Genomic DNA, 16541 nt, shown 5'->3' with positions numbered 1-16541 from the left:
AAAAAATACTCCTGTAATTACATTCCTTTTACATTTTCAGGAGGGTTGTTGAGTGGAGGTGGGGAGGGAATATGCAAAGAGCTGAGTTTTCCTGAGGTTTTGCTTTTCCTAGTACTGAATTGATCCTCAGCATTTCATTAACCCTTATCTTGTCCCTCTGACCCCTGCTTGCATGCATAGTTTGGTGAGGGAATGGAGCACACAATAGGAAGCAGCAGGTAACACAGCAGTAGTTAATGTTCAGGAATCTGGCAAAGTTAAGGAGAACTTGCTCAGGACAGGCCTTATCCGAAACAAAATTCATTTCTATTCTTCTTGTGATCTAATCTGCCCTCTTGCCTGAGTCCCTTTTTCTTCCACTGGGCTGGTTGTGCAACACTTCAAAAAGCGTTTCCTGGAAGGTTTGGTTTCCTGACGTGACTCTGGGTTTGCTTGCAGGTGATGAGAGCTTATTTCAGGAGAGCCGATCCCTTCTACGACGAGCAGGAAAACCACAGCCTTATTGGAGTAGCCAATGTTTTCCTTGAGTGCCTGTTCTATGACGTGAAGCTTCAATATGCTGTTCCAATCATCAATCAGAAAGGAGAGGTTTGTCTTTCTTGCATAATCTGTCCTTACTCAACTGTTTAATTACAGCCTGTGGGTCTTACTACCAGGACAGAGTAGATCATTTCCAGTTTCATCTGCACAAGTTCTTTGCTTGACAATGTGGAATTGTGCAAATCCCATAACACTTTACTGGAGTTTTCAGGCAGCTCTGAATCCCAGCACGGTGATTGTGAAAGGAGAAAGCTTCCTGAGCACCTTTCTGAGGGAAATAGCCCAAAATAAGTACTTAGGATGAGCTGTAGCTCCACTGCTTTCACTGCCTGCCACCAAGAATAGATTCTTAAATATGTTCTGTAAGAACAACTTCAAAGGCAGCAGAGCACACCAGGCAACATTCTCCATGCTCTGCATCAAGTGTGCACTTTGCAGACTCTCCAGAGACTGGTTTGAAGGTGAGATTGTTCCCCAGGTCACCCCAGTGGCTGATTCTTTATGGTTTTTGCAACAAAGGCTCTTTGATTGTCGCTCCGGAGTGTTCTTCATGTGGTGCAACAACTGCAGAGTGCAAGAGCAGTGCAAAAAGGAATAAAGTGTTTGTTGGCTGCTTACAGACCGGGAGGGGATGGACCTGTCACTGTTTTCTGGCACACAAATAATTCTGACTCCTGTCCTGCCAGGTTTCAGGTCGTCTCCACGTTGAAGTTGTTCGAGTGAGTGGGGAAATCGATGACAGGCTGGTGGGAGGTGAGGACAGTCCTGACTATTCAAATGAAAATGACATCCAGGAGAGAAAACTTGTCTGCAGGGTGAGTTCCAGATGTATCCCAACCTCTGAACAACCTTTTCTCTTCCCATCCTGAGTCAAATCCTTGGCTTCTGGATGTTGGATGTCTCTTTGTAACCTCATTTTGTTTCTGGAATGGCTGAAATAACACAAGATAATTAGTTGGGGTTCGTTCCTTTCGTTAATTGCATTTATATGCCAAAGGCTCACCCCAGGAAGTTTAGTGGACTCTTGGAAGCCGGGGAAGATCTGTGTATTAGGATCGGCACTGCAATATCTAATCCAAAAAGAGTCACAGAATCTGATAAACTCCCATCATTCTAGGAATCATTATCTCTTAATATTTCTTTTTTTCTCAATATTTCTTTCTCTAAATATTAAACATCTTGTAAAATATGTACAGTGCGTTTATTACTGTTAGTAATAAAAAGAAAATTAGTAGGAAGTATTTACTAACAGTTCCGTTTTGCAGTAAAACTACAAGCTACAGGTAAGAAAAGAGAGAGGCAAAAAGCATTAGAGGGAATGGTCCCCAGCCTTGCTGACTTCTGGACAATATGAACAATTTGGAAGAAATTGTGCTTTTTTCCCCCACTTTTTATCCTCTCCCATAGAGCTCCATTGCTTACAAGCAGGATGGGGCATTTTGGCAAAAAATACTGCCAATCTTGAGGATCGTACTTGTTCCGGTTTGGCCAAATTTAGAAATATATATATACTCTGAGAGAAGGCACAACCACCCCTCCCCCCACCAGGTTCGGGAAAAAAAATAAATTTTCCTCGAAGGAAAGTGAAGAAGATAAAACTATTTATTTAACAAGCACATGGGAAAGGAAAATAATGTTAAATGGTAAAATCTTTCGCTGTAGAGGAAAAACCTGGGAAAGTGTTCGAGTCCTCCCCTTTGGTCTCCTCGGAGCTGGGGCTTGGCCCAGGGCCAGGCCCTCTGTGCCCGGTGGAAAGTCCTCCCGATGTGCTCTGATGTTACAGCAATCAGGCAGTCCAGTAGAAAAGGGAGAAAATCCGAAATTCCAGAGAAGGAAAAGTTCAGCTCTCAGCCTCTCTCCAGAGAACAAGGAACTGGAACAAAACTGGCCAAAAGCTGACTGGAAAAACTGCCAGCCGGGTGCTTCCTCGCTCCCCCCTGCCCCAGCTGGAAAAAAAAACCTGCTATCTTTATGTGACCTTGAACAAGTTTCAAACTGCTTTGAGAAAGTTTTGCTCAGTTTTTTCTTCCCCCTCTCAGGCTCAGTTCAGAGGCATAGAAAGGCCAATAATTAATTTCTGGGCATAGGCAGCGATATGGGATACACATCATAAGGTCACCCCAAGACATTACTGCAGAAGTCTAACTCATTTGGTCTTAATTTGACAAATGGAGAATAGAAGTTTATGAAATAAAAGGTGAATATGATGGCTTTGTTTAGATCAGAATGAGAATTGACAAGGTTTTGTTTCTATTTGGCCTTGATTTGATGAGGGGACAGGCTACTTTTGCATTCTTTGGGTCGATTTTGGGTTATTTCCAGCATCACAGAGTAAGGACAAGTAGTGTCTTAAGCCAGGGATTTTTGGAGAATAAAGGAGCCGCTGGAAGTATGAGATTTTTACTGGATTACTCTTCAGTTGCAATGGGTTTGGTGCATTTCACTGTTAAAAATCAGCAAAATGTTACTCCCAGAAAATATGAGCCTGGTGACATCTAGTGACTGTGGTCAGCTGCTGCACTCCAGATACTGTCTCCAGTGAGTATCAGTGCAGAAATTTTATTTTCTAAATCATTTTTGGTTTGCTGCTCTTATCTTTTTGTTATCCATTGCAGTGGAACATTGTCCAGGAGATGTTTTTAATTCCATGCCTGTTGAATGAGTGCTTTTCATTTGTTTCTCACCTCTTTTCTAGATTAAAATACTTCAAGCTACAGGTCTTCCACAGCACCTGTCCAACTTTGTGTTCTGCAAATACACGTTCTGGGATCAAGTGGAGCCCGTTATTGTTGCACCTGAGGTGGATCCTTCCCAGTCTTCCATCAGCAAGGAGCCACGGTGCATGGTTGTCTTCGACCACTGCAATGTAATTTGTTTTTCTGATTTATTAATTAAACTGTAAGGCAGACAAAATAAAAAGCAGGTTTAGGCTTGTATAGCAGTTTTAATTGCCTTTTTGCTCACATTATGACATTTCATGATGACCTAATACCGTATTTAATTTCATCATGCTGCTACACTAATGTTTTTTTATAAGAACTTAAATGTCTTCAGAGTCCATTTAAGTTTGATCCTTCCACACTGTTCATTTGTACAAAAATCACTGAAAATGAAGGGGGTTAATAAAGGAAAACATCAGTTCTTTAGAGAAACTTACATTAGAAGTTATCCCCAGTAAAAATCACTGTGGATGGGGGATATTTATTTATCTGAGGATATTTGATGTCAGTAACTGAGCTGATCACTCTAAACTCTGATGAAATGGAGAGAAATGTCCCAATTCTTGGACATGGGGCTGCTGTAGACGTTGAAGTTGGGTTGTTAGAAGTCAGAACAGACTATTTAGGACAGACTCTTTTTTGCCACTGGCTTTGGAGCAGCTGAGCAGAGGCATCTTTAATAGGGACATCTAAAGTCAGCCTGGATGAATCCCAGCCAAATCACCCCAGTTCTCATCATGTTCTATCCCTTCACGTTACACTGAGCAATTTATTCCTCTTACCATTTGTGAGATAGATGTAGCACCTTCTGATGAGTTTTGATTTTCTGATTCTGAACATTACAACCTATGCTTTGATTTTTTTTCTGAGCCATTGGCTCAGGGCTTGCAGCAGCCTGTGGCCATTTTTCAGCTCCTTATAGACTTTAATCTTTAGAAAATCACACACCTTTGACCTGCCTCCTGATTTTACAAGCTGAGGCAACACTTCCTTTCTCCTGGATTGTGTCTTGGGAACCAGGGGGACTTTACTGAATTCTTTTATTAAAGTCAAGGCAGTAAAATCTCACAGCCTGAGTCATGCAGTCAGAGTTATCAACTGATTTGTCCCTTCCAGGAGGTTTCTGTGAATATTTCTGAAGACTTCATGGAACATCTTTATGATGGTGCTTTGGCTATTGAAGTTTATGGGCACAAGCAGAGTGGTGACCGCAAAAACCCAGCCCTGTGGGATTTGGGAATAATTCAAGCCAAAACACGCAGCCTTCGTGACAGGTAAATATGGAAAATACATCCTTAGGTTTAGAATTTGGGAAAAACCACTGTCTGAGGTGCCCAGTTTTGAAGCAGGTTTGGGGTAAAGAGTCAAATTTTGAACTGAAGGCCGGTGGATGACCCCCAATTCATTCCTGGCCATGAAATGCCATCCCTGTAATGCTTCCATGGAAAAGTTTTATTGCTTATTACCTCAATTTGGAATAAATATAAAGCAGTATGATAATTCAGACTGAAGAGGGGTGTTGTTTGTTTGCTGGTAGCATTTGTTGTCCCCAAAGTAATCTTATAGCAGCATTTTCTTAAATGTGAGCTGTTTGCCTCTTCAATTAGAAGGCAGCTCTGCATCTTAATTCATTGGCAGTTACTTCTCTTTTTACTTGCAGCTTAAGCTTCTGTTGAGCGTTAAGCTGCGTGTAGGGAAATTCAAAATAAAAGTCAGGGAAATATGGCAAAGGGGAAAAGGATGCTCTGAAATAGTGAGTTATGTTTGATAGCCGAGTAGTGAGCACCTCTGTCCTTCTTAATTTTGAAGTTCTACAAAACTGGCTGTTCCTTATTAAGCTCTGGGAAGAATTGGAGAGAAGGCACTGAGATGATGAAGGTCAGGAGAGAGCTCTGAATCTTGAGAGCTTGTGAGACAGTGTCATATTTCATTCTTCTGTCTCCCATCTCAATCTGATTACCCTGACAACACTGGGCTTCTGTGGCAGGAATTGAGACCAGAGCTTAAATGTGAAATTGGAGTTTGTATTGGAATCAGGAAAAGGCTTGTTTCTGGTGTTTGACTAAAATAGCTGTCAGGAAAATGTAGAAGCACTGCACAGCTGGTACCTGTGTGCTCACAAATGGTGCATTTATTGCAGTGATTGTTGCTGCTTCAATCTGCAGCCTGAGCTCAGTGTTTTGATGTTTTAATTCCGTTTTTCTGGGGGGAAAAAAAACAACCAAACAAAAGAAACAACCCAGTACTTGACTTGTTCTGCAGGTGGAGCGAGGTGACCCGCAAAGTGGAGCTGTGGGTTCAGATCCTGGAGCTGAATGAGAACGGGGAGTACTGCCCAGTCGAGGTGACCCCTGCCAGGGATGTCAGCACAGGAGGCATCTTCCAGCTCAGACAGGTGAGGTGGCACGGGCAGGATTCCAGCTGTGCAAAAAGCACATGGGAAGCTTCTCTTTGGATGACTGAGGTGTCCAAGGAGGTGTCAAGCTTAGGTGCAAAAGTGATGTTGAGGAAAACAGATGTAAAGTGGGAGACAGAGCAAAACTCAGCTTAAAGGTGATCAAAGCCTTCCCTGTAACCTTTCTCTCTGTCCTGTGCCCTGTCCTGTGCCAGCACCTGGCAGAAGGGACATCAGTCTCCACTGAACTTCATTATTTTTTAAAGAGGTCCAGAGTTCCCCGTTATGTGATCCTTCCAGCCAGGCACTCCTTTGTTCTTTGAATTCTACCTGCTTTAAATTGTTAATGCTTAACTGACCAGCTCACGTTTTTAAATGATGAGCTATTGATAAGCTACTGCCCAAAGAACATGAGGAATCAGTAAAAGTTGGATACAGGCTGCTCCTCTGACATCACCAACTCCTTTGAATTTTATTTTAATTTTCTATTTTTAATTTCCTTTTTTCTTCCCCCTTACAGTTTTATTAAAGAGCAGTTGCTTTGCTGCACTGATACCATCAGTAGGTCAGAATTTTCAGCCAAGGAGGGCAGAGTCAGGAAAAGTTCACTGAAATTCCAGTAGCTCTTTGCTCTCCTCTTTTGTAGATGGGGAGGAGATCCTATTTTCTACCTTCAGAAATACTAAAATGAAAACCCTTTCAGTGTATGTTTGAAAACCGTCCAGAAAACAAACTGGGCAGTTGCTGAATGCTAAACTTTTATTTTTCTCTGTAAATATAAATCCTTGCAACAGGAGGGGGAATCTCTTCAGCACTGGGTCATTGGGATTGCACCACTTCGTTCTTCCCAAAGTAAGAATACAATATTCCTTGCCAGTGGCTGCCAGTAGAGGTCTCTCTGGAATTAAACTTCCATCACTTTATATTCCCTCTTTTTTTAACAAGCATTTCGAATTGTTCTTGTGGACAGGGGCAATCTCGACGAATCCAGGTTGAAGTGAAATCTGTGCAGGAATCTGGGACCTTGCCACTGATGGAGGAATCCATATTATCTGTTGGCATTGGCTGTGTTCAAATAAAACACGTCAAGTCACAAAATTATCAGGTAAAATTCTGAATATTTGCTGTCAGCTGTTTCCAAGAGCTGTAAAACATAAAGGGAATCATTTTCCATGGCAAAAGTAACAGTATTAAGATGTTCTGTGTCTCTTCAGGTTTTGGCTGGGTTTTTTTTTCCTATCAAGCAGCACAGCCTTAACACACCACCCAAAGAAGAGAAGAAAATACAAACATTCCTAAAATTCATTAGGAGATTTTCCTGTAGATTTTACTTCAAATATTAGACATGGAAAGCGATTTCAAGTATTCAAAATAAAAATAAACTAAAAGTACTCAAATTAAAAATTCAAACTAAAGTAAACCAGTGGAACATTTATTCAAATAGGGTCCAGTTACAAATGTTAGAATTCCATGAACCAGTTGTGGCCCACAGTAAATGCTGGGCAGTTGTTTGACAACCTCACACACCTCGTGTTCAACTGCCAGTGTATCCATCTCTTTTTGGGGATTATCTTCTTGCAGTGCTCCTGTGAGTTTCTGGTGCACTTTGACTTTTCCCCCAACAGATAAATGAAAATTCAGTCACTCCCTGGAGCTGGCAAAGCCAAAATCTGGTGCAGCAGAACAAGTCTCTGAACTTGTTTGATTTGCTGTCCTGCTTGAGAAGTGGCCAACAGTGGAAAAGCAGGAGATGTCCCAAAATGTCCCTCTTGTCAGAGTATGATTCAATCCATGTCTGCTCCCCCTTTTTCTGCTTAATCAGGATGGCTTTTCCTTTGAGCTCTGAAGTATTTGGGGTTTTTGTTGTCTCCTAACCTGAGCAGTCCTTTCCCACTGGGTGTCAGGGGTACAAAAAGGGGAATTTTTTCCACCTTTCCAGCAGCATCCTGGCAGATTATTCCTGTTGTTCCCCATTATGCTCCTGCTGGCTCTGCCTGCAGCCCCTGATACCCACATTTCCTTCCTATAAAGCCAGGAAACTCCTGAATGGAGCAAGTTTCTCTCCTAGGACAGAATGATTGATTCTTGCAGTTTTTCCTTGACCTACAACCCACAAGTGCCCTTTTTAGCCTGTTTTACAGGGAGAAGTCCCAGGGGAGCATCCTGTCTGCCTCATCCTGTTTCTTCCCCAGTGAATTCCTGATCCACTGACCAGTTCCAGCCTTACCCCACAGAGCTGGCAATCCCCAAAATAGAACATTCTGTCAAGAAAAAAGGCTTAAACTCTACTTGAGAGAGACCAGTGGGTTGTGCCTGACACTGATAACCCCCCTGGGAAAGGGCCATTGAAAACCAGGTTTTGTGGGACCTGTTGCTTACAATAGGCTTTGGACATGAGCACCTGGATTTTTAGTCCCCTTATTATAATTTCTCTTATCTCAGGTAAATCAGATATCTCTGGAATGTGAAAGATTTTCTAAAGACCTTGAACTGAGGAAATGCCTCTTCTCTGCAGCTTTTTAATTTTAGCTTAGCTAAGTTTTTGCTTTCATGATTAAGGTACAGAAGTAGGCTCTGGTGGCTCGTTATTGCTTAACTAGGTAAGTAATAACTCCTTGAGGATTGCAGCCCTCATTCCTTTTCCATTCCCTGTGAGGAGGGGCAGTTGTGCTCATTGCAAGTGGCTCTGTTAGGGATGAAGGTTGAGAACTAAAGGTGATGTCTGCCATCAGAAAATAATGGGAATAAAAGGTTGAAGGTCTCCATTGTCACTCCTGGTGTGGCTGCTGTTCTAATTCCCCAATAATTACAGCAGATTTTTACAGTTCTTCTCCTTTGCAGCAAAGTTACCTCCAATCCTTTGTACACACCTCAGTTTTGGAGGCAGCTCTGGGCCTCTCATGATAAGAGAGACCTGGAGGGGCTGGAACACGTCCAGGGAAGGGAATGGAGCTGGGGAAGGATCTGGAGCCCCAGGAGCGGCTGAGGGAGCTGGGAAAGGGGCTCAGCCTGGAGCAAAGGAGGCTCAGGGGGGACCTTGTGGCTCTGCACAACTCCCTGACAGGAGGGGGCAGCCAGGGGGGTTCCCAGGGAACAGGGACAGGATGAGAGGGAACGGCCTCAAGCTGTGCCAGGGGAGGTTCAGGTTGGATATTGGGAACAATTCCTTCACGGAAAGGGCTGTCCAGCCCTGGCACAGCTGCCCAGGGCAGGGATGGAGTCCCCATCCCTGGAAGTGTTAAAAAAAAATGTTTGAGGTTCAGTGCTGACCATGGTGGTGGCACTGGTTGATGGTTGGACTTGGTGATCTTAAAAGTCTTTTCCAACCTTAACTATTCTGGAATTCTGTAGCAGACTTTGATTTTTCAGCACTTGCTGGAACACTCTGAAGTCTTAGAGGTAAAACCGAGCATTTTTCTTTGCTGTCCAGGATCAAAAGGTTTTAAGCTGTTTCTCCTGTTTCTTTCTTGTATTCCACTTCCTTTCCATTATTAAGACTTCTAATAGTTACATTGCTGTGAATTTTTCCATTATAATTTTTGGATCGTTCTGGTTGGTGTTTAGCTGTTAATCTTTGGGGTGTCAGTGTGTTTTAGTTCTGTGACCATGCCATTGCTACGCTCAGACTTCTTTGTAACACTGTTAATATTGCTTAAATTAGTTACACGTTCTGCATTCAGTGTTTCCTGCTATCAAAAAAAAAAAAATAATGGCATGGTTTTGTGTGTTTTCACCTAGGAAGAAGAGGATGAAATGGACAGTTATCAGGTAAAAATGTTAAATTCTCTCTTACAAATGCAGAAGTTTTCAGATTAAACCATGTTAGAGGAGGAACTGAATGTTCTTAAGGATCATGAGGTGTTTTGGGGGGTTTTCTAAAGGACATGAGCACTTGAGAAAAATTATTTTAAAAGGTTCATTTTCAAATGCCATAACTGGGAACAGTGGGATGGTGTGGGGCAGGGATGGGTTCCTGACATGAGGCTGCTAAGCACTGAGGGGAGTGGTGAGGACTGGGCTTTCCAGCTCCAGTGGTTAGTGAGTTTTAGAGTAGCTTGGGGGCAAAGAACTGCATAAAGTGAAGTTTTTTTCAGTTGGGTAATACAGAAAAACAGCTAAAGAGGTGGCAATCAAAAATACTTCACATAAGATGTGGAAAGTTGAAGGGTTTGGATGTGTCTGCTCTGTCTTCCTTTTCTCTTTGGGTGTAGGATGAGCAGAAGGGTTGAGGAGATGTGCAAGCCACAATAAGGAAACCTTGGCTTTCCTGGGGCAATATTTAATGTGATTTTTTTCCCCCTTTTCAGGACAGGGACTTGGAGAGGCTCCGTCGGAAGTGGCTCTGTGCCTTAACAAAGCGCCAGGAGTACCTTGACCAGCAACTGCAGAAACTCGTGGGCAAGCCTGGTAAGGAAAATGCTGTTAAAAGTAATAACAGTAAAAGGTTGAGAGATGTGCACACACTTCTAATCTTAATATATTGTCAAATTTAGAGAAGAAGTTAATGGAGAGTTGAATCTCTGAACTCAGCAGTAATTTTTTGGGGTGAAATTAAAGTTGGAGAAGACTTCATGAACTTGTTTGTTTGTTTTGGGGTGTTTCTTCGTGTGCTGAACTGTGAGAAGAAGGGGGTTTATTCTGTCGTGGGAGGTGTAGAATCACTGCCACGTGCCAGAAGCACTCAGAACTGCTCTGCTGTCCTGACTGACATCCTGCTTCCAGATAAAACAGAAGACGATGCCGATCGGGAGGCTCAGCTTTTGGAGATGAGGCTGACCCTGACGGAGGAAAGGAATGCTGTGATGGTTCCTTCTGCTGGCAGTGGGATCCCTGGAGCTCCTGCAGAGTGGTAGGAACATCCATTCCCATAGGAGGAATGTAAAAATGATGCACAGCCCATTCCTGGCTTTGGATTGTGGCCATTTTTTGTCTCTCAGTCTGGCCTCTGTACCCTGCATGAGCAAAGTTGTTAAAATTAGGCCTCTTGCTTAAATTATCAGGTTGTGTCTCTGAAATCCAGAAATGCTGTTTAGTAAACGATACTGTTATTGATCAGAGTGTAATTATAACCTTCTGAAAAAAGGAATCAATATTTATTACCACTGGACTCGCCATTTAAAAAAATTAGCTAATATGTTAACTACCTAGTTCATTCACTTAAAAGCTGCCCCCTCATCATAAAACTGCATCTCCAGGAGCATTTTGTTGCGCTCCTGGTGTGAGAACAAACTCTGTTTAGTCAGCAAGTGTTCCATGTGATTTTCTGAGCATTAAAAATAGTAGAGAGCACTAGAGTGAGGCTGCTGTGCTGGATCAGCTGTGAGCAACAACTGCAGATAAGGAGTCAGGGTTGTTTCACCTCAAACCTCATCTTCAGTTGCTTGCAACTTCCTGAATATCTTCTCCAAGCAAACATCTAACAGGATTTATTGATGGAATTGACTGTCATGGAGTTTTAAGCTGAAGTTTGTCAGAGCTTCTAAAACATAAAAAAGATCAAGTTCTTGTTTGAAACACAGCAGCTTTCACATTGATGTGTTTCATTAGGTTTGAAAACAGTGGAGCTGCAGGAAACTTGCTCCAGGAAGAATCTGGTTTGCACACATTTGCACCAGAGGAAATGTTCAGTATGATTCAAGCACTTTATATATTACATAAGATGCCAGCCTGCTATTACTCACTATAAATTCATCAGTTTTGGCTCTTGAAACGTGTGTTTTGTAAGAAAGAGTAATAACTGTGTGGAGAGGCAGCATCAGTATTAGTTTAAAAACCTTGAGACTGACTTTTCTGATTCTCTCTTCCCCATTTTCCCTGCCATCACTAAAGTAGACAGGTTTGCATTTCATTAATGTGTCTGTCAGAGTAAATAAACTTAATTTTGCTGTTAGCATTTAAGAAAGAGAAAACATTTTGGAAAGCAGAGGTCAAAGAAGATAATAATTCTAAGAGAGCTGGTATAAAAGAAATACCAATTTATTTGAGTCTCTTGGAATCTGCAGCAGTAAATTAAAATAAAGAGGTTTGCCAGGGTTATCAATAGTCTGGCTAAAAATTGCAGACTGAATGCAATGTCGTGGGGGTTTGGATCATCAGGGACATGTGCTGGGTAAATCTCTGTTACTTTAAATGCCACTGTTGTCCTTGTCTTGCATTTTAGGACTCCTGTGGCTGGTATGGAAACTCACATTCCTGTTATATTCCTTGACTTGAATGGTAAGTGGTTCTTAAGATGACAGAGTACTTTGAAAACAGACTTTGTCCAGCCAATGAATGTTACAGAATTGAAGCAAGCTCCTAAAATTAATAAAAGCCTGGGATGGCAGGTGGATTAATTGGAGAAGTGCCCATTTTTCCTGGAACATGCTGCTTAATGTTTGAAAATCCACAGTGTTATGTATGGAAGGAACCACAGGTTTTAATAATCCCATGTTTTAGTACATCCCACCACAAGATCCAGTGTGAGCAATGTGTTTGAGCAATGTATTTGTCAGATGCTCCTGCAGAAGATGGGAAATTGGAACCAAGAAAGTGGCAGCCCCAAAGCAGTGTGGGAGCAATCAGCTGAATAAATCCTTGTTAGGATGTTTAGAGGGTTAACTTTTGGATGAGCAGTGTCAGGTGAGAAGGGGAGCTGACACTCAGCCTGTTGTGAGGAGACCTGGGCTGCAATCTCCTCACGTGGGTGGTTTGTCCACCTGGGACAGCACATCCGTGGATCCAATGGCTTCAGAGAGAAGCTGGTTAATAATTCATAACTCCAGCCAGGACAGGTTGAGCTCCTCAAAACCCAGATTAAGGGTTTGTTTCATCATGATCTAAAAGTAGGGTGTTTTCTGTTTAGGCAGCAGCTTATTTTACCACCACCACACACTTAATGCCAAGTGAGCTCAGTGCTGCAAATCCACCTGTGGGCAAGGAGGGCGTGTTTGCCACGGGGGGAGATTCCTGCCCTTTATTAGGCATGTTTGAGTCTGTGCCCCCAAATCCTTGTGCACACTTTCTGTTTAGAAGTGGGAATTTTTTTTTTGAAGTGGAACAATGCAGGAACTTTAATTTTGTAGGTGAAGTCAAAGTAGCCAAGCTGGGGAGTTGGGGATGAAAATGTGAATTCATGACTTGCTGGATGTTTTTTAAAAGGGGTGATTACCCTGTGTTTGCTCATCCCCTCCTGTTTGTAGCTGATGACTTCAGCTCCCAGGATAACCTGGATGACCCAGAGGCAGGAGGCTGGGATGCTACTCTGGTGGCAGAGGAGGAGGAGGAATTCTTTGAGCTGCAGATTGTGAAGCATCATGACAGTGAGGTAAGAGAAGCTGCAGACCAAGGAATTTTAGTCTTTAAATTGTTCTTTTTATATATCCACATGTGAAAATAATGCATCAAATATGTCATAGAAATGGTACAGCACTTGTTTCTTCTGTGAGCAACTTTGTTTTCAAGGAATATTCACTAGGAGTGTAACCATGATTTGGAAAACAGTAAAACTCAAGGATCTTCCTTCATCCAAATCCAGGCATTCTGAAACCTTGGGATTCAGTTTGTGTTTAGCAAAGCAAAACCCCTGAGCAAATTAGAGTACAAAAGCCCCAGCTGAAAAACCAAACAGTCTGAATTGTTAACATTTTTACCTCTGCATCGTTACACTCATTATCCTCCATTTTGCCACATAACTCAAGAGTTCTACAACTTCACAACTGTTGGTTTCTAATTTTTGCTGTTAGGTTTAGAATATCTGACCTACTCCTTGAAATTTTGCTCCTTTCTCTGAAATTTATTTCTTCTTCTATTTTTAGAGGAGCTTTATTCCTGATAGTTCTGTTAAGGTGGGTTTTTTTTTTGGTCCAGATTTGTTTTTAAAGCCTGGAAATTTGGCTACCAGGCCAGTTTATGGCTTGAAGATAAACCATTTCAATCTTCAGTAATACTTATATTTTAACATGCAAAAAGAAAAATTCCAGTTTTTACTGTATTACTAGAAATGCTTCAGCAAAGTTATTTCTGAAATACAAACAGGAGAATTTTTGTGGTGTGATGGAAGATTTCCACTGCAATCTCTGTTGCTCTCTGGTTTATCTTAATAAATTAGGCCAAATGGTCCTGCACTTCTGCATATTTTATAATTTATTTGCAATGATCCTGGGTATTCAAAGCTCTTTTTTCAAGAGGAAATGTTCCAGAGTTTGAGCAAGTTGGCATTTTTAATCCCAACATCTTCATTTGGCAAACTGATCTTGATTTTTAAATGGCCTCTTCTAAAGTGCAGGGATTTTTTCTTCACAGAGAGCGAAACGGAGAAGCTGACTCTCAAAATTTATGTATTATGTATTTTTGCTAATTATGCTTAATTAATTACAGTTAATTATACACCTAATTATGCTTATTAGAGGATACATTTATTTTTATTTTTTTCCCCTTTTGCAGGTGAAAGCAGAAGCCTCGTGGGACTCCACGGTCCACGACTGCATCCAGCTCAGCAAGGGGACGGCGGCAGAGGAGAGGGTTTATCTGATTGTCAGAGCCACTGTCCAGCTCAGCCACCCTGCAGAGATGCAGCTGGTGCTGCGCAAGCGCATCTGTGTCAACGTTTATGGCAGACAGGTACAGCTCCTGCAGCCCTTCCCACTTCCCAGGACTCAGATTTCCTTGTCTCTCCCTCATCTCAGCCTGGATGGAAGCGCCGTATTATCAGCAGAGGCCAGCGAGGCTTTGAGCTTCCAAGTGGTTTTCCTGGTATCCCTTGTATTGTGGGTGATGACACAGCTTGTTTTTTAAGGCTCTGTGGCATCTAAGTGTAAGAAGTTTAGTTATTTCTCTATTAACTCCTAAGTGGTTTATCACTGGGAAAAGTGGGAAGAGTTAATTTCTTGTGAGCTCAGAGTTCGTATTTTGCATAAAGGAACTTGTGTGTTTCCCTAGTCCTGTATTAAGTTCACACATTGCTGCTAACCCTTTCTATTTACAGCTACAGGTATTTAGAAATCAACTAGGAATAGTTAGAGGAGACATCCCTTGTGTTAATTCACCAGAGTTAATCACTCTTGGTCCTTTATGATTTCTGGTTGGTGCTCTTACAATAATGTGTAGGTGGGAGCAGGGTGTTTGGTAAATGGCAGGCAGTGAAGTTGTCATTCCATTTGCAGCATCATGCCCTGAGAACAGTATAAATCCTGAGAACGATGGGGGAGGAAGGAGTTTGTTCAGCATTGTCTCAGAACCCAGCCTCCCCTGGCAGTGATAATGACAAAGCAGAAAGCCTGGATTGTTATTCTGGTTGCACATCTGTAGTTAAAATCTGAAGCAAGAGCAAGGAGAAGAGGTGTGGTTACACTCAGACACCCTGCAGGCAGCTCCCCATGCTGGGAGTAGAACCCCAGTTCTTGGTGCTTCCATCAGGCAGAAGCTTTTTCTCAGCAAGGGAAGAACAGTGAATTTTTTGTCATATGGAATGGGAGACTGTATTGAACAGATAAATTAAACGTGCCAATAATCACAATCATGTGAAGTCTTCATCAATTCTGTTTTCTACAGATTTAGTCAATGCTGGTTTTTACTTTCATTTGACACAGAATCTTTGGCTTTCTTGCTGTTTTTCTAAAAACCCCTGTCAATAACCTTTCCTGGGAGTTTGTCTCAGCAGCATCTTTGAATGACTCATCTCTGCATTAATTCAACAGTCCGGTTCTTAACCCTGCAAGGCGCCAAGTCAGCATAAACAATGACCATGCCCCTTAAATCATTCTTCATAACGATCTCTTTGGTCAAGAATTTAATGTCTGTACTTGTCAATATTCAAGACAAGTCACCTAGGGCTCTGTCAGGAAAAAAAAAACCTCTAAAAGCAGCTGATGCTTGGTGAAACAGTCACCTTGCAAGGAAGGAAGTGAATCCTTCTCTGTATCTACAATAGAGGCAAGCGAATTATTTTCTCCAAGTTAAAATCTTTGGCTCTTACATATTTATTGGTTGGAGTTTGGGCTTCTTTCATTGTGAACTGTGTTTATTTCAGCTGGAATCTGTTAATCCACGTTTTCCCTCTGTTTCCTCCCCACAGGGTTTTGCACAGAGTTTCCTCCGAAGAATGTCCCCCCGAAGTTCCATCCCTGGCTGTGGCATCACTTTTGAGATAGTCTCAAACATTCCAGAGGTGAATAAGAAATCAAGAGTGTCTCAAATTGGCCAAGAGCCTCTAATTTTGTGCTTTTCCCCCTCATTTTAAGCATTCTGGCTCTTGCTGCTTCCAGGATAAGCTGTGGTTTGTAAAAGATGGAGCCCATTCCTTTACACGCTGTGACTTAGCAGCAACCTCTGTCTTATCAGTGTCACTGTGTATTTTGTTGAGTGAGCATCTATTTGCTCAGGTCCTTGAAGAGACAGTTTGAAGGGAGAGGGGGGAAAAAGAGGGAGGAAAAATGGGCAGGTGAAGTGCCTGCTGTGGAGAGCACAAGAATCTGTGGAAAAAAATAACAAAGTGGCTTTTTCTCAGTAATGTCTTTATGCATCTCTTGATTCCTGAGCATTTCCCAGTTAGATGCTAATCCTTTCCTTCCAAAGAGATGCTCTATCTGAGCACTTGTGAAAACATTAACACATGAAGAGCCAAAACTCTGATTGCTGCCTGGCTCTTCCGTGTTCTGCTGCATTCTGCACTCTCTGTTGAAATGCTTCTCAAGCAATGTTCTATTTTTTTTCTTCCTGCAGCTCACTTGAAATTTTGTTTTCCTCTCAGGTTAGATAACGCCCCAAATGTGCTTGAGCACTTTTTAATTATGAAATATCTGAATGCAGCCCTTTTGCTAATTAATGGCAACATCTCGCTGTGAGACTCTCAGAAAGAACCCAAAAAGCCTCAAAACAATAACCACGTACAGCTTGAGATGTCTGTG

The 16541-nt window shown here is 42.1% G+C and overlaps 1 protein-coding gene across 3 annotated transcripts in view; it reads left to right on the top strand.

Moving 5' to 3' along the window:
- Positions 1–16541, top strand: part of KIF13B (kinesin family member 13B) — a 119909-nt gene that overhangs the window by 74494 nt on the left and 28874 nt on the right. For all 3 annotated transcript variants that reach the window (XM_042032771.1, XM_042032772.1, XM_042032770.1), the window contains exons 20-32: positions 439–588; positions 1227–1355; positions 3236–3406; positions 4377–4534; positions 5523–5655; positions 6626–6760; positions 9394–9423; positions 9963–10062; positions 10378–10504; positions 11816–11871; positions 12837–12961; positions 14080–14256; positions 15710–15802. In XM_042032771.1, the coding sequence (XP_041888705.1) occupies positions 439–588; positions 1227–1355; positions 3236–3406; positions 4377–4534; positions 5523–5655; positions 6626–6760; positions 9394–9423; positions 9963–10062; positions 10378–10504; positions 11816–11871; positions 12837–12961; positions 14080–14256; positions 15710–15802 (1584 nt within the window). The remainder of the gene's footprint in view (positions 1–438; positions 589–1226; positions 1356–3235; positions 3407–4376; positions 4535–5522; positions 5656–6625; positions 6761–9393; positions 9424–9962; positions 10063–10377; positions 10505–11815; positions 11872–12836; positions 12962–14079; positions 14257–15709; positions 15803–16541) is intronic.

The sequence above is a fragment of the Corvus kubaryi genome, unplaced genomic scaffold (assembly GCF_017639235.1).
Source record: "Corvus kubaryi isolate FWS band 111438036 unplaced genomic scaffold, C.kubaryi_AGA036_p1.0 37354, whole genome shotgun sequence".
NCBI lineage: Eukaryota > Metazoa > Chordata > Aves > Passeriformes > Corvidae > Corvus > Corvus kubaryi.
This window is presented reverse-complemented; position numbering and strand designations above follow the sequence as displayed.